Source organism: Patagioenas fasciata, chromosome 1, assembly GCF_037038585.1.
Source record: "Patagioenas fasciata isolate bPatFas1 chromosome 1, bPatFas1.hap1, whole genome shotgun sequence".
NCBI classification, from domain to species: domain Eukaryota; kingdom Metazoa; phylum Chordata; class Aves; order Columbiformes; family Columbidae; genus Patagioenas; species Patagioenas fasciata.
Window position 1 is genome coordinate 147,432,591 of NC_092520.1, and position 21,174 is coordinate 147,453,764.

Genomic DNA, 21,174 nt, shown 5'->3' on the forward strand with positions numbered 1-21,174 from the left:
GCACTTTAATTCCAGCTAGACAGAAGACTGGCATAAGCTCTGGTTCACAAGCCTGAAAGGGGGGGATTGGCTTTTTACTGGTGGCTCTAAGGAGTACGAGCTTTCAAAATTTAACACAACACAGACAGGCAGAAAGAGAAAGCCCCAGTATTTCACTGTATTCTGAGGTGGAGGTAGATAAGAAATCAGACTTCCCTGCCTGTAAATGTCCCAGCTGGACATTTGTGATGCTGTTAGTGTTGTTTTGCTCTAACTGAAATGAAGGGCCTCATTCCTCCTCCAGCTGAAATCCTTGGCAGAGCTCCCAGTCAAAGCAGAACCAGTCCCTAAAAGGTCGTGTTTTCTGAACAGACAGTGTTTCTGTCATTTTAAAGCATCTGAATTTTCTTAGGTATTATGGAATAGAGAATGGTTACAATACATGATGAGAACTGCTGATACCTTCCATTTCCAAAAAGGTGCTTCTATTTAATTGAAATGGAGTCTTCTGGGTTGCGACACCTGTTCCTCTGGGGATGGGAAGCCCCTTCCATATGTGGGGACCTGCCTCTCCTGCAGCTCAGGTCAGCACCTGGACACAAACAACCCCATAAATCATCTAATATGCTTGATGGTAGGTAGATGAGACAATGTCCTTGACCTAGGGTGAAACAAATGAGAAAAGGTGGTGAGGATCTGAGGGTGGGTCCCAGCATAGAAGTAGGAGGCAAATGGTCATGGTAAGAGGTGCAGCTGTGAGGGGTACCCCAAGAAAGTAAAGGAAGAGGGCATGAAGACAAAATCTCTTTTTATGTTGGCTGTGGTAGCTGCTGCTCTTTGCACATGAGCAAACTCTGAGGTAATCTGCTTGAAAGATACAGGTGTCTGAACCAAATGTCCTTTCTCAGTGTCTTGTGTTATCAAGCTCTCCTGGTGATCTGTGCCTTAAAATATGTATATACATTTTAAAATACATATTTTGATCTCTCAGTGTGCAACTTGCAGTTTCACATGATGTACCATTAAAATGAGAGAGTTTCAAGTTAATTCTGCTCCTAAACATGTACTTGTATCAGCTTTCAGGTGGTGTTTTTTGTCCTAAAAACCAGACAGCCCAAGTCAATCTGATTTCTCACACGGAGATCCCTCTGGGCTTTCATGGAGCATCCTTGGATTGTTGCTCTTGCTGCTCAGATCCCAGCCTGAAAACTTTTATTTGCTTCAGTCTACCCTTTATAAAGTAAAATCCACATGCCCAGCAGTAAGAACGTGCAGCACTTGTCCATCCCTCGTTTCACTGCATGGCTCTTCTGACATCCATGGACGGATCTCCATTGTTCCCTGTGTTCCCTAATGCAGTATAACTAAATTATTTTTATCCCGGCAGACCTGAGATGAGAAGGACATTAAATGTGTGCCAGGTGGCTCTTGCCTGGCAGGTTGACTGTGGATTGAGACACAGGTCCCAGGGTGGCAGATCTAGCAGAGCCCTGTCCAGTCTCCTGGGGTGAGCAGCAGCTGAACCAGCAGCTGACGTGACTCTGGAGCTGATAGCACTGAAAGAACCAATAAGATGTTGCTGCTTTATTTATTTTTTCTTTAAACCAATAAGATATCTATGATATCTTCCATTTTGTCTGCAGGGGGGGGGAGCAAAAAGATAAAAAGCAGCCTCTGAAGGGCTCCTCCTGGATACACTCTAGTGTAAAGGCCGGCACTCAGCTTTTTGTGAAGCATTTTGCCCACAGTGGATCTTTTGTCTTTCACTTCTGTTCAGTTCTTAGTACTGGAAACAAAGTCAGTATAAACAGAAATGTGCCCTTGGGGAAGCCTTGTTTTCTTGTGCCATATTTCAGATTTGAAACAGAAGTATTTGTGTACTCAGGGTTAAAGGGAACTTGAATTTCTTGATGCTCTTATCATGTTTGATGTTTGCTTATGGCTGTTTATTGAATCTGAACTCTCATAGTCAAATGTTGCTGAAATAGTGTTGCTATTGAACTGGTCAAGGGATTGGTTTTTTCTCCTGCACATCAACACACATGAAGCAGAGAACTCAGCTTTATAGATACTTCTTTGGATGCATAAACTCCTTGTTTCTTGTAAAAACCTGCAGGATTTGGTGGCATTTAGTTTGGAGTCAAATGCAAAATGTAGTTTGCAAGCATGGCAAACTACTTGCAGCCTTTGAAGAGCATTTGGTTTCTCAGCTGCATTAGGAGTTTACTCTTGAGAAATGTTTGCCCTTACGCAAGGGGTTAGGAAGGATGGAGATGACAGCCTTCTAAGCATAAAGAAAAGCTTTTAAATGCATTTTTTTTCCCTCTATGATAGTTTTCTTATTTTCTGTTTCCAAATCTGTTTGGGAGGAAAAATTCAGTACACTTTCCACAACCCTTAGCTTTTCAACTATACAGCAAATATATTTCTGTAGATGAAATTGAAGATAATGTCTAGGGAGTCTAAACTAACCAGGCTACCTGCACAGCTTTGCACCTGAGTTTTGTAAGTTCCGGGTTTTTTTTTTTTTCTGAAGAAGAGATTACGTTTTAAAAAAGGACCACTCTAGCATAAGTTTGGTTTCAGGTGTAAAGAAACAAAGAACAGCCTTGCAAGATTAAAAAGGTACACTGATATTACAAAATATTCTGACAAACAGATCTGAAATGCAACTATGAAGCATTTCTGAGTAGTGCTTGTAATCCAGACAGAGTGGCATGAAGTTAATGAATGGCACTGAAAAAAGGAGGACTTAAAACTAATAAAGCAGGAGCAGAACACACCTTTTATCTTGGTCAGAAAAAAAGCAAAAAAGGAAGAAAAACATGAGTGAATTGGTTGCCAGCCATCTCCATGGATAGTGCTTTGTTTAAACGGTCTGCTCTAACAGCGCTCTGTAATGCATAATTTCTGTACAAAACCAAGTTGAAACAAAGGAAATTTTTTTTTTTAAAGAAGTTAAAAATTATTTCCCTGAGATGTAGCACTCGAACAGATACGCAGAGAGTCTGTATTCCACAGCCTTGGAGATATTAAACACTTGAGTGGACAAGGTCCTGAGTGAGCTGATCCAGCTTGGGAGTTCGGTGCTGCTCTTATCTCAGCTTGGACTAGAAACCTAAAGAGGCCTCTTCCCACCTGAATCTTTTTCTGATTCTATGACATTGGGCATAGTAATTAATGTATATCACTGCATTTATTTACAGTTTCCAGTAAACTAATAAAGTAATTTTCCCTTATTAGATAGAAGAAGAGAATAGATAATAAACTTTGTTCTAACCTAGTTTTAAACTTACTCCAGTCTCTTGAGTTCACAGGTTTCACTCAATTCTGTCTCCTGGAAGAAGAGAGATAAAGTTTTACTTTAAAGAAATGAAGAATGGAAAATGCAAAGCACGGGGGAAATGCAGTGAAACCGTCAACAGACAAAATATGTAGACAACCTCATCATCAGTCAAGGGCTCTTTTGCTGTGGAACATCAATGACATAGTATGTGACTGAGGAGGTTAGAATTGCTTCAGTACAATTGCATGTGTTGCTTTTTAGCTCTTAGACTTACTTTTAGTGGGATCTCCTTGAAACTAAAAATTGATTCAAGAAGCATTTGCTCTATAAGTTTTAAGAGTAATTTTTCAATTTGAAAATCTAAGCAGTGAATGAAGAAGCCGGTGACCGAACCAAGCATTGCCCTTGTCCCCAGTACTTCTCAATGCAAGGAAAGTATAAAGGTCTTCCAAGCTACCGTAAGAGTAATAAATTATTCTGGACTCCTTTAGAACAACATGGAGACTAAACTTCATAAAGAGCAAGGCCAGATGAGTAACAATGACTTCATTTTTTCACCTAAAGTTATGTTAGCTCATCTTTGTTCAGAAGCTGGGGTATATTGAGAGATTTCTCTGATGGGGGCACCTGACGCATATAGACAAGGACTCATTAGATTTGACAGAAATCTGGTTAAGTCTTTAACTCTGCCTCTGATTCAGTTTTTTCATCACAAATGTTTTTTCAGGTAGATTTGCATGTGCAATATTTCTTTGTGTATTGCAGACACAATAGTTCTTCATGTTGCCTTCCTATCCTGTCATGCTGCTGGCAAGGAGGAACTTGACACTTTGTGCCCTGGATGCACAGGTTCATCAGCTGCTGGGTCACTGATCCTGCACCCAGGCCCTACTGATCTTTGGCCATCTTCACAGCTGGCACAAGCTGGTGTCATGCCAGGGCTGTTTGGGAAATGCATTCTCTTCCAAAGAAGACAAGCAGACTGTTTTTACTGTCTTTATTGAAGTTTTGGAGTCGCATCAATCTGCTTAGTTTTCCAGAAACAAAGATTTGCTGGCTAACATTAATTTAAACTTAGAAATGCAACATAACAGGTTTTTTAATTAAAAAATATTCTTATATTATCCTCTCCATAACCCTAATGGACCTTCTTACATGCCAGAGGCTGGCTAGCCCACCTGCCTAACCTGAACATGAATATACCTCTTTGACCCTGATGTCACTTCAAGACTTCTTTCTCCATGGTTCATTCACCCCTCAGTCTCCACTGCTGGGAAAAGACTGGAAATGAACTCAAGTTAACACCTTCATGACAGCTGATAACAAGCTCAACATAGTCTGGCGTTGTGCAGAACACAAACATACATACGAAACTTCACACAGAAGAAATTTCACAGTCACCCAACTGGCTTTTAGACCTGCATGTTGATTGTTGTAGTGGTGTAGAAAATAAATCCTATTCGATACTATCCTTGTCTTCTGAAATCTGCAAGTTTCTCTTTAAAGTCTACAACATGATGCCTACAGATTTGATCAAGATCTACAGAGTGTAGCACCCATGCCTACCCCATAAATGTCCCCTTCCCTTTCCCACATTTTCTATTCCTCTAGTTGTTGTCTTTGCAAAATGTTGTGTTCTGGTGAGCTGGCATGGAAGGGCTGCATCTTATCTGTCTAGATTCTGAAATCTGCCCTGTGCTACAGTTGGTCCATCACTGGCACACCCAGTTCTGCTGATCTGCCTACCCAGGTAGTGTGTCTTATCTAAAAAGTGTATTCTTTCTTCTGGTGTGCATGCTCCTAGGTCCTTAGGAACACTGAGGATCCAGATATACAGCCTAAACAAGAAAATCAGTTAATGCATCCAACTTCTATTGTATTACACTCCAAGGTGACGGAAAGTAGTCTGACTGTTTTGTTTTGGGAAAACTCTTGTTTATGTAAAGTTTCCTATTTCCCAGCATTGCTGTTATTCTAGCACTGGGATCTAGTGCTTTTGCATAGTGTTAGCTACAAGGTTCTATTAAAGTGCAGAAGTACTTAACTTATTTTCATTAAGGGACTGTGGATCAAACATGGCAAGATCATGAGGTTAGAGTCAAATAAGTTGCTTGTGCTACTCACTGTTCCCATCAGCTCAGCCTGACATCTGAACGCCTGGCTGCATCAAAGCTTTGTCAAGAGTCAACGCAGGGTAAGGATTTGCCATGTGTCCACTACTTTGCAATAACTGCTTGTGTTTTGACCATGTGGTAAACATAAGTGAGCTTGTCCCTCACTGGATAACTGAGGTAGTAAAAGTCCTATTGAAAAATATGATGATCTCATTGAATGACACCTATGCTGCTTATCATAACTACCTTCCTTATGTTTTAGCAGCAGACCTATTGCATCCTCAGTAAACTGGAAGATTTGTGTTAGTGTGGTGAGCCCTGGGCCCAGGTCACAAACAGAGTAACCCCAGGAAAAGAAACTGGCTTTGACTACCTGGAATGACTCAGGATGGATAAGTTCTCATGACAAATATTAAAAAAAAAGAGATGCTCTTCTCCAGACAGCCCTGAAACAAATATAATTACAAACAACTCTGTTGGTTTATACATTATCGCTAATGATTTCTCATTTGACGTAAATTCATTTGGTTGCATTGTCCTTGGAGGAGCTATTCTAGTGCTGTGAGCTCTGGTCCATGAAATCAAAAACACACAACAAAATTGTGAATTGTAAACAGTTAATTTGGGGGACAGAATTTTGGTCCACACCCTGTAATAAAAAATAAGCAACAATAATAAGCATGCATGCAATCCAGGATTGAATAATATGCTCACATCTGATGATCCAAGGACACAGCTTGTTCAGCCCATCTGGACTCATTGGTCCCTTGGATTTTGGCCAAACACTTTTCAGCAGACTATGGCTTCCAAAACAAACATGCTTTTGGGTTGAGCTGGATGCAGAGTTCGGCTGGAGAGAAAAAAGGAACCTCCGCTTGTGGCTGCATACTTGGTTGTTTGGTTTTAGGATTTTTTTCCAGTGACAGCTATTTCATCAGCCAGGATTGGTCACTGCAGTTAACTGCAATTCCAGTTCGCATTATATATGTTACACCTAGAGATTCCCACACTGTTTGTGTTAGCCTCAGTCTCCCCCTCAGTTACCAACAGCTGGAAGACATTCTTACTTCCTACTTCACTCTTGTGTTCTGACAAGGAAACAAAATGTCCTCTTGGCTTCTGCTGAGTCATTCGTGATTCCAGGCTTGAGGCACAAGAGCTTGCAGTTGGGTGATTTTTCCAAGGCAAAAAGTCACCTGTAGTTGAATACCTGGGACTAATTCTGCCCTCCATTGCTTAAACCTATGCAGAGGGAAGCTTCAGTAAATGCCAGAAGTAAAACTAAAAAATAGAGAATGCAAAAGAGATTTGGGGCTCTTTATTTCCTTTTATAAGCATATCTTGAGTTACATGGCCAATACTGACCAGCACTCTGAAGTCCCTGAGACGCTTTTAGGTCATGGTCTGCAAATGTCTGTCAAAGATGCTGAATATCCTCTCCTTTCCTTAGCAACAGTGGGAATGGAATTGATCATTGCTTAGCTCTGTAGGGACCGAATTGTTTCACAACACTTTAATTTGTTTACAAATCACTTTATGAAATCCAGACAACAATCTCACCCCATTGTCATGCTCTTACACAAAACTGTCTTCAATGAATGTCTGGCAGTTCCCTGGAGAGGCTGGAGGGGGAATCCCTGGTTTATGGACTCTCTGCCTTTGCCACTCCTTACCCTCTGAGACTTCTTAACCATTTCAAAAACAATGGCATATTGGGTTGCATTAGCAAAAGCATGGCTAACAGGTCAAAGGAAGTGTTTATTTCCCTTTTGTGAGGCCACATCTGACACTGCGTCTAGTTTTGAGCTCCACATTGCAAGAGAGATGTTAACAAGCCAAAATAAGGCCACTTAGATGTGTGCAGATGGCAGCACATGATATACAAGGAAATTTCTTTGTAGTGGGGTTTGTTCAGACTGGAGAAGATGAGAGGGCAAATGTAGCTGCAGTTTTACTACATGAAAGGCATCATACAGAAGATGGAAATGATATTATTAGGATGTGAAAAATACATTGCTGATGTATTTTTCCACTCTCTGCTTATCAGAGGTGTCCCAATTCAGTACAAATGGCTGACTTAGTTTTCTACACTGTTGGTTTTGCAGCATTTCCTGCATACAAGACAGTGCAGGGACAGAGTGCGTTGTCCATGGTCACACAGGAAGCCTGTGGCAGAGCTGAGAACTGAGCCTGTGACTCCCAAATGTTAGTCCAGCACCCTGTAAACTGTTCTGTGTCTACAATTATAGAACCCCAGTATGATATGCCAGTTTCCAGAAAAACACCTTGCTCATCTCCAGAGTTATGGTGATATGTCTCATTCCAGGAGGTACAGGTAAGGCTAGGTAGGGCTACCAGGGCCATTTAAGGCCAAGCTAAGGATTTGGTGCTCTGGGGATGCCAGAGCCCTGTATAAGGCTGGTACCTTGCAAGGTCTTGTAGGTCCAAGGTCTTGTGTGGCCAGAGAACCAGATCTCATAGAATCATAGAGTCATAAAATAATTTTGCTTGGAAGATAAAGATCATTGAGTCCAACCATTAACCTAACTCTACCACTAAACCATGTCCCTAAGATCCTCATCTATGTGTCTTTTAAACACCTCCAGGGATGGTGACTCCATCACTTCCCTGAGCAGCTGTTCGAATGCCTGACAACCCTTTCCATGAAGAATTTTTTCCTAATATCAAATCTAAACCTTCCCTGGCACGACTTGAGGCCATTTCCTCTTGCCCTATCACTTGCTATCATGAATGCCTTCATTCACGTTTTTGTCAGCCATTGATTTTATTTTGCCTGTCTTCCCTTTTTTCCCCTTTCCTTTTCTTCCCTCTGCATTCTCTAGTCCCATCTCCCTAGATGTTTGGTGTGGGATTTTGTTTGTTTGGTTGTTTTTTTCTGGGATGTTTCTTTCTCTGTTTTTCCAAAAAGAAGCTCTGGTTGAGCCTATCCTGCTTCTTTACCACTGACTCTGCCTGCGCTATCACAGTCTGATGTCCTCATGTGGCTCTGTCCCCGTGCACGCTGGTTTAGACAAAGCTGGGCTCTTGGGGCAACCTTGCTGAGGGTTATAGGCCTGGCCTTCTGCAAGGCTGGGTTTAGCTGATGTATAGACTTTACCAAGCTCTCACCTTTGCTTTGGTTTGTCATTGTGGTTCCTAAAAGACCGGCTTTCCAGAGCTGCTGGGATACTGTGACCATGTTGTGGTCTCCTGCATGCAACACCACATTTCAGTAACGAGAAAAGGACCAGGAGGCAATTAGGCTCCCATGTGATTTCACCATTGAAACCCAATCCTATTTCTCTCCCCTAGGATCAGCACTGGGATTCTGCTCAAAAACTCACAGATACTGAGCTGAGGACTTGGATTAAATACACTGAGCAAGCCTAAACCTGATTCCTGTCTTCTAATAGTAGGATAAACATCATCTGAGAGAGCACAGACTGGGTGTTTGGTCTCAGACTGATACTTCCCAGGAGGTTCACTTTTAAAAGAAAGAAAAATGTATTCACACTAACATGTGTTATGTATCTGTTCTTTAAACCAGAGAGGAAATGAAGACCTATTAAATAAAACTTGATGTTTTCTACCATGAACTTTCTTGATCTAAAAGACATGGCTGAAAACTTCTGAAAAGCAAATTATTTTCAGTTACCACTTTTCTGGTGTACCTGTCTACATATTGTAAGGAAAGTAAACAACTTATGTGAAAGGTTTTGATTTGTTTTTTGTTGTTGGCTTGTTTTGGTTTTGATGGTGGTGTTTGTTGTTGTTGTTTTACTGAATTAAAAGCTTATTTTTTCCTTTGAGGAAAGATCTGGCTACATTTTTTTTCATGACACTCTGATACAGTAGCTGCCACCCTTCTAGAAAAACTGCTAGCTCAGTATTTGATGCGGAAATAACAGCAGCGTTTATATGATACTTAAGGTTTTGCTGGTGAGATAAATATCTATTCTTAACAATACGCTGTTTCTTAACAATATGCTTGTTTCTAAGTGTGTGACTGACCTATGTTTTTTTCCTTCTGTTTTTGTTTTTTTTTTTTGGGTTTTATTTGTTGTTGGCAGTGGTGGGGTTTTTTTTGTTTTTTTTTTTTTTGTTTTTTGGTTTTTTTTTTGGTTTGGTTTGGTTTGGTTGTTGTTGTCTTCCTCCAAAATTATTGTTTCTGCAGGTGGCACACTGCCCCCTGGCAGCCAGAGCACCAGCATCTTCCCCAGGGCTCCTGCAAAGATTATTTCTGGTAGTCGATGAACTGGAGAGTATATCATTTGTTATCACTTATGATCCCACAGCACTACTTGTAATAATGCATTCAGTGAGATAATGGGAAGAAAAAGGAATTTCTTAACATGCTTTAAAATTGCTGTCTTCAGTATGATTTAGAAAAGGCTGCTGCTTTCTGCTTTCCTGCTCAAGGTGCTCTGTGCTGCTAAACAGTATTTCCAGTCGGAGGTGTTGTGTGGAGCAGCAGGGGGATCCAATAAGCCTTGTCATTTTATATTCTTTAAGGCTTTCTATTCAGCATTGCTTTTGGTGAGCAGGCTTTATGTTTGCAAAAACCTTGCCACATCTTCAGGTTGGAAAATTTGGAGTGAAAACAAAGTAGTTTTCACAATGAATTTACCTGCCTAGTGTTATGAAATGTTCCTCATCAAGAAGATACCTGAATCCCAAATACTGTGTTCTGTGGCTCCCCACTTAAAATTGTGACTTTCCTGCAAAAGGGTGCAACAGATACTAATACACGGTAGGACCTGAAGCCGGAATCTATTTGCAGCCGTGAGGTGGTGGCCTCCTCTTACCTTTGTGCCCAGGCCTGTGGTTCAGAAACGATGCTTGGTTGCTGGTATCTAGCTGCTAAATAACAGAATGGCCACGAGAGGGCAATAATAATAACAGCAAACAAAAAAGTGCAGTAGTCAGCCTCAGGAGGTCAGACTCTTTCTACCTGTCCCTAGCAGGCAATAGGTGGCATCGAGGTTTCGGAATAGCACTGCTGCTGCTCTTTTCCCAGAAAGTGGTCTGGGGGTGTTCTTCCACATGATTCTTGTACCTGTGTGCTACCCCAAATCTTGTGTACCCACAACTGAGGTAGCCCTGCATCCCTGAGCTGTCAGAATGCCTGTTTGTTTCTGGTTTCTTTGGTCTTTTCTTGCCTTAAGGGACTGAGTCCTTCAGATGACTTGTGCAGTTATTTTTGTTGGTGGGGGTGAGTTCCAGGTGGAAAGCAATTTTCTGCTTGCTGCACAGGCCAGATGTGGCTTGTGTCAAGGCCTGATAGGAAGATACTTTCAGCTCTTAGACTGCCTTCCAGCAAAGCATGAACTGTGATGGTGACCCCTTTGAGAGCTTTGTCTGTGAATGACGCTTTTTGAGTTGCTATCCAGAGCTTAATGAACCACGAAGCTCTCACAGGGGCTGTGGATAGAAGAGTTTCTTCCTTACGAAACCTCCCCTGTCTTTGAAGTTGGTTCTGCACCAAGCCAGAGGTTGAACTGAAGCCCTCCAGCCATCCCTTCTAGTATAAATATCTCTGATTCCATGGCCAGGTTGTACCCAGGGGAATACTCATTTAGCCCTTAGCTTTTTCTGAGTAGAAAGTGTTTACTGCCTATCATGTTTACATTTATTTATTTATTTGAGTCTTGCTGCCATTGCTAATCAGTTTTTGCTGGCTTCAGGAAGGTGCAGTGCTGCCTGCTTTCACCTGTGCTGCTCACACTGTGACCTCCAGCCAGCTCAGGGCTGGCTTGTCAATCAGGAGCTATGCACAACCCAGGCTCATCCAGCTAATGAAAACAGCACCTGCTGCCTCATGTAGATGGTGGGTCATCAGAGAAGCCAGAGCCTGGATAAGTGGACAGATTATGGGTCTCAGCCAATGGCTTCAGGCCAGGAGACACAGAGAGCAGCATGACTTGGGGGAGAGGGGAGAGAAGGGACATGCTGGGATACTCCTGTGCTCTGCTTTGGGTGCAGGGAGGCACTTTTCAGAGAAGCAGTTATATTTTCAGGGGCAGGTCAGAGAAAAAGATGTGGAAAAAAGAAGAGAAATGGGATTATTGCAGGGAGCTAGAAGAGGCTCACTTTTAAGTTGTTTGATTTTTCATTTCAATTGCATGTTAAAGCTTTTCCTTCCCTCACAAGCATTGCACAGCTTTACAATCTTGGGAACAGAGCCTGGGATCAGCAGCAGAGAGCTACTGAGGCACGAAACCAAGCCGAAGTGGTGAGGTGAAGCATAAGGTTACTGTGTTGCAGCCATACCTGTAGGAATAGGTACAACATTAAATTTCAAATGACCTGGAAGGAAGCAGAAAATGACGTAAACTGAGCTAAGTTCAGCCAAAACTTTTCCTGCTCTTCATAGAAGTGTGGGCCTTAACCAGTATCTCTTGTCCCCCAAATTCCCTGAAGAATTTTCATCCCCTGAGCTGGGAGCACGCAGTGGGAAGGTAGAATGGCAACCGTCCATGCCTCTCAGGGCACCTGGACGCTCACCTGTTGTGTCTGGCAAGCTTCACCTCTCAAAGGGCAAACCGCAATGCAGGGAGTAGAATCTAGCCCATCTGAGGGGGTGTCCTGTCAGCTGGCCACATGTAGCCTTTCCTAGCCTCTGGAGATGACTTCTTACCAGGGCATTTAAGTTTCTGTTTTGCTGGGGCTAGGTTCGTTCGCATCAGCTGCTGGTTTGTCCTGTTGTTTGCAGTCACTGCGCATGGGCTGTCTATCTTCTCCTGTCCCCACTTTCACCTACAGTGCCTGTCCTTCAGAGCTGTAAACAAGGCACTTCTATAGCAGGCAGAAGCATTGCTTAACCCACCAGTGAAACATCACCCTCTCTCAGGCAGAACGTGGCACACACACAATAACAGTATGCGGGAATTTATGACTCCTGGTAAGCAAAGGGAGCTGCTACAGGGAAGCGCAGGCCATTGAAACACAAATGCGGAGACTCATGTTTAGGCAGCGTGGTGCTGCTGATGTTCTTGTGCTCCTGAGAAGGGCAACCAGCAATCAGATCCTTGAAGAACTGTCCACTCTGCAGTGTCATGCTGGTATGGATTAAATAGCATGCTTGGATGAAAAAGCAGGGGGCAGACTCTCAGCTATTAATTTCTAATACTTCAGTTTGGGTCTGCAGGCTGAGAAAGTTCTGCAATCACGACAGGAGAGCTTGGGGGTGGAGGGGTGGACACAAGTCTTACCAAATCACTGAAATGTAGCAGGGTTTTCCAAAGTACTCAACTTTGAGGCATAGTGAGGCAAAAAACCTTCAGAGATGTTCCAGGAAGCTGCCCTCCCAAGTTAGTCCCAAGAAAGAAGAAAAAGCCATTTAAAAACAAACAAACAGGCAAAAAAAAAGCCTTTCTTATTTAATAAGGCAAGGCTTATGCATGTGCAGTTACACACTGACAAGTAGTATTATAACAGGAGAGAAGAACAAGAAGCTTCCCAGGCAAAAAGTTTTGGAATTTAGACAGGTGACTATGACAACTTATTTTTAATCAGATTGCAGTTTTATTTCCCTTCACTTCTACGAAACTCCCAGATTGTCTACAACAAGAATGATTCTTTTATGACTTCCCAGTCAAGAAGCCTGAAGAACACAAAAGTCTACCACAATTTTAAGTGTACCAATACATCCTCTTTTTTTAGACATGAATAAAAACTTCATGTGTTTGTGGGGGGACGTGTGTTAATACAGTGACTCTGAAGCAAGGAATAAAACAAATGTTAAGAGGGATTTGGAGTCAAAACACTACCAAAATATATAAAAGTTTATTTTATTAATACATTAAACTATTGTGCGCAGCACGTACATATAAAAATAGAAGCAATTTCACAAATTATTGGACAGTTTTGTGTTTCTTGAAAAATTACAGTCTCAATTGTGAGTCCATATTGAGTCAGAATATGAGGTATATTTTAGTGAAAAAAAAAAAGTGAGAACTTTGGCACCATTTTATTGTGCAAAATAAAATCTTGGAATTGAAATAGTTCGTGAGGTATACAAACATTACTCCACTTTTCCACTGTGTGTGTCTGCATCTCTGCATGTTGAGGAAAATTAGATTATTTAAGAACATGATTCAGTTCCAGTCAAGATTGTTTTCTAATGGAGGTGGATTAGGTCTTAATTTACTATGGGATTTGCCTATGGAAGAAAAAACCTTGAAAACAGATATCCGCTCCACAGGAGAATCCCATGTGCAAAATATGGGCAAGACAGGTTGCAGTGGGGCATTCACAGCAATGCTTTCAAAGCTTGTAGCCCATTTCATGGCCCTGTGTTAATGCACACTGAGGTGAGATATGCTTTGAAAGGGATCACTGCAAGAAATATCAATAATAGGTTCCTAATTTGGCCCTGATTTGGGAAACTCCTTTACTTTCATGAGGTTTTTATGTGGTCACATATCAGTGGAACTATTGTTTCAAAGAAAGTTTTGCTTTAGAGTTTGCCAAACCATGCCCATATTCCCCCCATAGCCTGTGTATCGTATACATTCAGTTTATAAATGGTTTCAATTTTTTTTTCCTCTGTGCCAGCTCAACAAATTTATCCTGAGGTGTGTAAAATGGGTGGTCTTCCTAAATCCTCTTGCTCCCATGCAGGTAATGATGTCCTGAGGAGGAGGAGGTGGAATTTAGCTAACCAAGCATGAGAAAGAACAGGATCAGGCCATTTTCCAGGCAAATTGTGTAACTTCTTGAACACTACCAGAGTGCATTTTGCTACCGTGAGCTACCCCTAGACTACTTGCACATCCACAGCAGTGTGTCAATCCGTGCCTTGACTCCTTTCTTGAATGGAGCCATGCATTCTCTTAAGAAGTACCTCTGTCAAAGTATTGTATCCAACTAGTCTAAAACTCCACAACACTTCATTACTGCACTGCTTATGCTGGAGGGGTTTTCTGATGCAGTTATCACTCCTGACAATGGCATCTTTCATTGTCACTTCTGACAGTGATGTCATTCACTCTCATATTAGTCAGGATTCCTGGAACTGGGAGACCTTTTTTTTAATTTCAGTGTTGACTTCAACATTGATCTGGCTGGCATTGATAAGTAATAAGGAAAAAGCAGTCATATAAAAAATAACTCAGCAGAGTGATGGGTAGGGCTTCCCAAATGCCCACCAAAACTGCACCTGCAAGGGTCTGCAATTCTTAAGGAGAAGTTCAGCCCAGCAGGCTGCATCCAAACAGGCTTCTTGTGACCTGGTCTACAGCTTGTTCTCACTGTTGACCAGTATGTGCAAAATGAATTCAGTGAGTCTGATTCTCACCTTTTATGCCAGATATCCCATTACTTACCAGTACTGGCAACAATAAATTACTCTATACTGCACTGGTTTAAGAGGGAACTGACTTCATCCTATCCTAAGGACACTGGTTTAAGCTGTAATCAGAAAGAAACTTACATGTCAGCATTCGAACTATTATTTCTTCTAAATGCATGTACTCTTCCAACCTTCTTAAAACTTAATTTCAAAGACAATTAGGAAGATAACACAAAGATACAGGTTGCCAGTTAATGTATTTCAGCACAGCTGTAGTCCTTCTATCTGTACCTCTAGTGATTCTAGGTTGATGTAACTGTCTGATATCCATCAAACTTTTCTCTGACCCACTCTCTCCACTCAAAAATCCTGCTTTTTCTCTTAAAATGCACATTTTTCCAAAGCAAACTGCTGCACACATTGTGGATGAGCAAAGTGTACCAACTTGACTTCTTTCTACATACTGCAAGACCAGAAAATGAAGAGTAGCTCCTTTCCTTTGCCATATCCAAATTGTCCCTTTCACATACTGTAAGCAATATTCCATTCTTTTTTTCTCTTCATTTACACTGTGATCATCACTGATATTTGAGCAAAATAAATGCAAGTGTAAATCACACAAAAGGAGCTGGAAAACTGTATCTTGTTCACAAAACTATTGTCTTGACAATTTTTCAGAAAGCATGACTGTAGATACATCCCTGTAGGTGTGCTCTTTGGGCCAAATCTTCTGCAGTTATAAATGATAGACTTACTAGGCTGGTTTGCTCCAACTGAGGATCTGGCCTTGACAGTGTTTTTCATGCATGTCAGAAGGCTCAAATTCATCACGAATAGATGCCCCCTGCAAATAGAATGGCATGTCAAGGCTGGACATAGCCACATTTTGGCTGGACATGGGAGATTATCTTGCACTCAGATGTTCACTTCTGCAGCAGCATGGTCCATCTATGCTGAAAATGCTCAAGCTCTGACATTGCCTTGAATCTAGTTTCAAATTTAGGAGCACGACATCAATTCAGGAATCCCAAGGCTTCTGGTAACTGCCATTTATAGTTACTATTCACATAGGGACTCTTAAAATACTCTTTCAAAGGCACAGAGAATGTAGCTTCACTGGTGATCTGGAAAAAAGGTTGTCAAAATAGTAAGGCGAGGTTACACGCCATTTGTATGGCTTCTAGGAGAGCTTTGGAGAGTATTTCATACAGCTTGCTCTGTTGTCTTTGAAACTGATGCTTTGCAAGCGATAGAAACTGGAATTATGGCACAAATTCCTCTGCCTCAAGCCAAGAAGCCGTGCTTGTGTAACTTTCTTCTTCTGTCCTTCATACCTCAGCGAAGTATGATAGAGAAGAACCAAATATACTTAAAGCAGTAAATAGAAGAAAATTCAAAATGGAGAATTTTTCTAAAATAACCCTTCACTGGAATATTTCATGAATTTCATTCATTTTATAAAATGCATCCTGTAGACCTGTTCTAGTTATTAGAGATTAACAAGGTTCAGCCTAAATGGAATACAGTTCCTTTAAATATTTATGTTCTTTTACATGTGTATGCATATAAAGACACCTGGACATCTAGAGACTGGGATGATTAATTCATTAAAAATATGCAATTACATGGATACACACTCACACACCCCGTGTCTACATATATACACATGTATTCATATTAAAGATGTACACATCTATATTTGAGGTAGGTCTAAACTAAGCTCACAAAACACCAAGGAGGCGGCATTCAAAATCCTCAGCTCCAAATATATTTTACATTTGGGACCCATCTGTGATTTATCCTGTGGCCCTTCCTAAGTGAAATTGATTATAGGTCTTCATTTTACCAACAAGTCCATGTGAGAAGACCCCGGAGAATCCCTTCAGAGACAGAGGGCCTCTGGGGATAGACAGTTTGCTTGTGTAGAAACAGTTGTGGAATCAGCACCCTAACGATCAAAATAGGTTGAGGACTTTACAAGACAGGACACAAGGTGCAGAAGAGGGGGTGCAGGCAGATATTCAGGTGTAGTGAACTGCTTGAAGCTTTGGTGGAGCAAAGTCATCTGATGATTTGGCCCATGGTATGTAAACAGCTCACTAGGAAAGGTTATTGTCTGAGGTAATTAATATTAATTAGTAGATAACCTATGATTGATTAGATTATTATCCACAGCCATTCTATATCGTCCAAATAAATTTTTTCCATTGTACTCCAGCTTGCATTTTTCTCTGTTCAGCACCAAAGGAGGCACACAGCCATGTAAATTTTGTACAGAGTAGAAGAGCAGCAGCATCGTATTACATATGCTACGTGATGAATCTAGTACAAATATTTTTATCAAAATATACACATACATATATAGATTTTTTTTTTCCTATGACCAGTATAAATACTTTACCTGGGAGATTATTCCCATGTGCAAAATGAAACAGTTTTTCCTGGGATTTAATCTTCTGCTTTGCTCATGTTCATATTCTCGGTAAAAAGTGGGTCACTGTCATAGCAGGAGAAACCTTGTTTCCTCTCTTCACTCTCCCATGTTTGCTGAGTGCTATGTAAGCACCATGGTAAGCATTTGATTCATATGCATTGTAGTTATTGGGCAACAAGGTTTCTTTGAATTTGCACTCATCTTGAAAAACAGCCTAAAGAATAGGAAGGGGTGGGGGGAAGAACAAAGCAGGAACAATAAATATATCATGAAGACCCAAGTAATTTTTCTTAACAGTGTTTTTACAGCAGAACTTGTTGCAGTGTGCAACAGGTGGTGCTGGGGTGACTGCATCCAACAATAAATCTCCCTCCTCAGTGCTAATTTGGTGTCAGATGAACTCAGATGCCACCTGTCCAGAAAATGGATTGTGTACTTCCTGTGACAGATCAAATTAATTCATCATAAATCATGGATTTCTTCATTTTATTTGCAAGCAATGATTTCTGTCAGCATCACACTCTTTCGCTCGAATGATGTAGCTTTATTTGATAGCTCTCCTCTACAAGAGGTCCTATCATTTATAAAAGAACAATACGCTGGCTATCAAAACCTTCAGTTCTCTTACAAACAGCAGGGACAACTATTTGCTTGAATAAGGTATTTGAATAAGACTTCAGATCATCTCTAAACCTTTTCTTTTTCTAAAACATTAGTGATGTCATATTTAACTGATAGTGAGATATGCAGCAGGAGAAGTTTTATATTTCTTCATGTTGCATCACATAAATCCAGTAAGAGGACGTTATCTGAGAGAGGAGGTGCAAGGAAAAGCAGGAGACAAACACAGACCATTGAGGAAATTAGAAGAGAAAGCAGAATAATTCCCAACATTAAATGTTTGGTACATGAGACACCACTAGTGCTGTTCCATTTGGACTGCTTTGTGAAAGTTTGTAAGAGTTTAACTTGGGCCGTTGCACTGAGGAAGGGAAAATGCACATTTCTTACAACTTTTAAAAATGTCTTTGAAAATAAGGAAGACTGGATTGAACTGGGAAAAAAAAAATCAAAGTGTGCTCAAAGCCTTTTGCTCAAAGTGTGCTCAAAGCTGCATTCCTTTTGAAAGACCTAGTCAAGCAAAGCAGTTGGGCTTGTGGCACTTTTTAAGTGCTTGAAATCAGACATGAAACTTAAAATGTCCTGCTCTCTTTATCTGTGGGAGAAGGAATGTACCAGATTAGTAACAGCTATGGGTACTCCACAACATTCGGTATTTTATTAAGCAACTGAAATGCTCTGTTGAAATTACAGCTATTTCAAAGGAAATTACATTGTCGTTTCTTGACAAAAAAAGATGAATGCAATAAGTACCAGTCATTAGTTTGAGATGGATGGCTTTTGCCTATTGCCCAGAGCCAGCCTCTTTTAAATGCACCTCCCAACAAGCCCCTTTTCTGCTGAATGTTGAGACTGGAGATGTCTTGCTCAGGCCTCAGAGATTAAACTGCATTTAGATGGCATAGCTAGCACTTTTTAGATGAGGGTGATGGTGATGATATTTCAGTATGACTTGCATAGCGTTGTTAATGGCTATTATTGGTTTTGCACTCTTTGGGCCTGGTCTCACAAAAGTGGTCCTTAAAATAATCACAGACACATATGTTGACTTTGTAGGGTAGACTTCCTATTTATTCTTCATGGTGGGGTTGGTTTTGGTGGGGGGGGAGGATCTGATCATTATTTTACTAATGGTAGCTAGTATACATAGCTCTAATTGTACCTCTCTTACACACACCTGTATGCACACCCATGTGCATGCAATCACACACACAGACTCATGAACATACACACAAGCTTTACCTCCAAGGGTTTTTTTCCAGAGCAGACGCTTTTGCTTTACACACAACCACAAAATGAAAGCAACAAAATTCAGTCTTACTAGAACATGTTTGCAGTGCTAAGCCCTTAGAAGCGGCCATCTAATTAATCCATACTATTTGCAGAATATGTTTGTTTTCCTAGGGTGCTCCCTGTGCAATCTTATTGGAAAGCTTTAAAATAACAGACCTCTAACAACCATGCTGCTTGTCACACTAAATAACACTGGCGACACCAGGCTGGACAGGCTCCCTATGATTGAAAGGCTATTTTCTCTGTTTGCAATTAGAGATTTCCAGGAGTGAAAAAACAAACAAACAAATAACACACACACACACACAAAAACCAAACCAAAACAAAAAAACCCACAAACAAACAAACAAAAAAACACAAACAAAAGAAACCAAACACCTTTGCAGCCTTTGTTTAAGCCTTGAAAAACTGTTTGCACTTGTACTCACCGTTCCATAGAGCCTCCCCTTACTGTTCATTGCAATGAAGAGAGCACTTTTCACACCAAACAGGCTAACAACACCTCTCTCTACAGTGGATATTTCAAAGAGACCTGAAAAACGAGAAGTTCAATAGAAGTGATCGCAGAATTTATAGCTAATCAATTCATATATAATTTATTTTTTTCAAAACCCTAATGAACACTTCATATTTTCTTTACTAGAATTATCTCCCTAGTCTAGTATAACAAAAACACAACAGAGAAGATCTTGTTTTTTCCTACATGCCATAGAATATTAAAATAATTTTGGAACTGTAGTCAAGTGCTGTATATAATCCTTTTACTCTATCAGACTCTTTTGGCCTTTCAAAATCTTGGACTTTCTAATAAGCCAATTATTTTCATCTAACATGTTGTAATTACAGAGCCTTTGCTATTGAGCTTTAAAGAAGTATAGCTTGCATTTTGAAGTCTCCCAACGATATCTTAGCTGCAAAAGATTTTAGCAGCTACCTTCTACAGGAATTTCAAATCCATAGGGCTAGTGATTTTCTTTTAATCTTATGGTTACAGACCAGCACCCACAAGAACAAGCAAATGAGAAACAGCCATCCTGTTCCACGATGGAGTGTCCTGAAAGCACTAATTGGCTGGGATTCAAAAATCATACTTTGGTACTCTGTGCTCGGCAACAGCCTCCTGAATTTGAAAGGCAAATGAGAAAGTGAGGAGTGAGAAAATACAGCAGGGAGACCATTTTCAACCTGATTTGTCTTTTCACATCTGTGAAGTAAAGCAGAATAAAAATAAATTGTATCTAAATTTGTCTAAGCATTTGTGACATGTTCCAGCCTGGAGGGTTCTAATGTTTATTGATCCCAGAGACTTTTAAAAGGCAACAGATGTAGCACAGGTTAATAATATCAAGTAATAACATTTACATTCTATGAAGGGTAATTACTAGAGTTCACAGCAATTAAGTGACATCTATTCTATTTCATTTCTGGATGCAACTCACTGTATTGGTTTTCATTGTGAACTCCGCTTATCCTTCCGTCTGGGAGGATTTGAAGGTGAAACCCGATGCCCACGTTGCAGTAAAGCCTTCGCTGCCTCTTGATTCCTAGCAAATAGTCACTCTCCCAGTTCACATCTGACTTCTCCCCTGACATCCCAGCAATGGACCTGGACAACAGAGATTGCCATCCTCTTTCCAGCAATGTGCCATTAGTTCTGCTTACAACTGGATGTGCTGAAGCAATCCCAGCTAGAAAACCGAGGAGAAGTAAAGCAGGCAATGTCCGGTGAATGCTGGCTTCGCAGGACATAGTGATGAGAAGTCTTTGTGCCGTGGCCATCCGGTTCACCTCCTGGGCACGTGGTCAGAATTAATGGCCCTAAAAATACCACCCTTCTTGTTTTTCTCCCTTCAGCATAGTGGCAGAGGCTTATTTTTGGAAAGCAAATAGAGATTGCTGACATGAAACTAAAGCCCGATAACAGTTGGGTTGGAAGCAGAGACAGGCCGGCAGGACTCGAACTGGTGGGGACCATGTTTTGTAGATCCGGCTTTCCGGTGGGCAGCCTCGGTTATATTTGATTGACCCATCTTTATAGTGCAGAGGCTGTCCCTCCCCACATCATCACTCTGACATCAACAGCTTGCTGAAGGTAAGCCTGCCACGACTGTAACACTAACCTGCCGTCCTCTCGGGCTGGCTGAGGTTTGGTGAG

General features: G+C 41.1%; 1 protein-coding gene across 2 annotated transcripts; it reads right to left on the reverse strand.

The window, feature by feature from the left end:
- Positions 1-12,873: 12,873 nt before the first annotated feature.
- FGF6 (fibroblast growth factor 6) lies at positions 12,874-21,146 on the reverse strand. 2 transcript variants are annotated; one of them, XR_011741969.1, is made up of 4 exons: positions 20,459-21,146; positions 19,448-19,551; positions 17,073-17,319; positions 12,875-15,515 (listed from the first exon to the last, which is right to left on the reverse strand). XR_011741969.1 is itself a non-coding variant. In XM_065858721.2 (3 exons), exons 1-3 carry the CDS (start codon positions 20,796-20,798, stop codon positions 17,143-17,145), a joined length of 621 nt encoding a protein of 206 aa, XP_065714793.1. In that variant the 5' UTR covers positions 20,799-21,146; the 3' UTR covers positions 12,874-17,142. The 2 variants fall into 2 exon arrangements, 1 of the variants encoding a protein (XP_065714793.1); XM_065858721.2 differs by having other exon boundaries at positions 12,874-17,319.
- Positions 21,147-21,174: the final 28 nt, after the last annotated feature.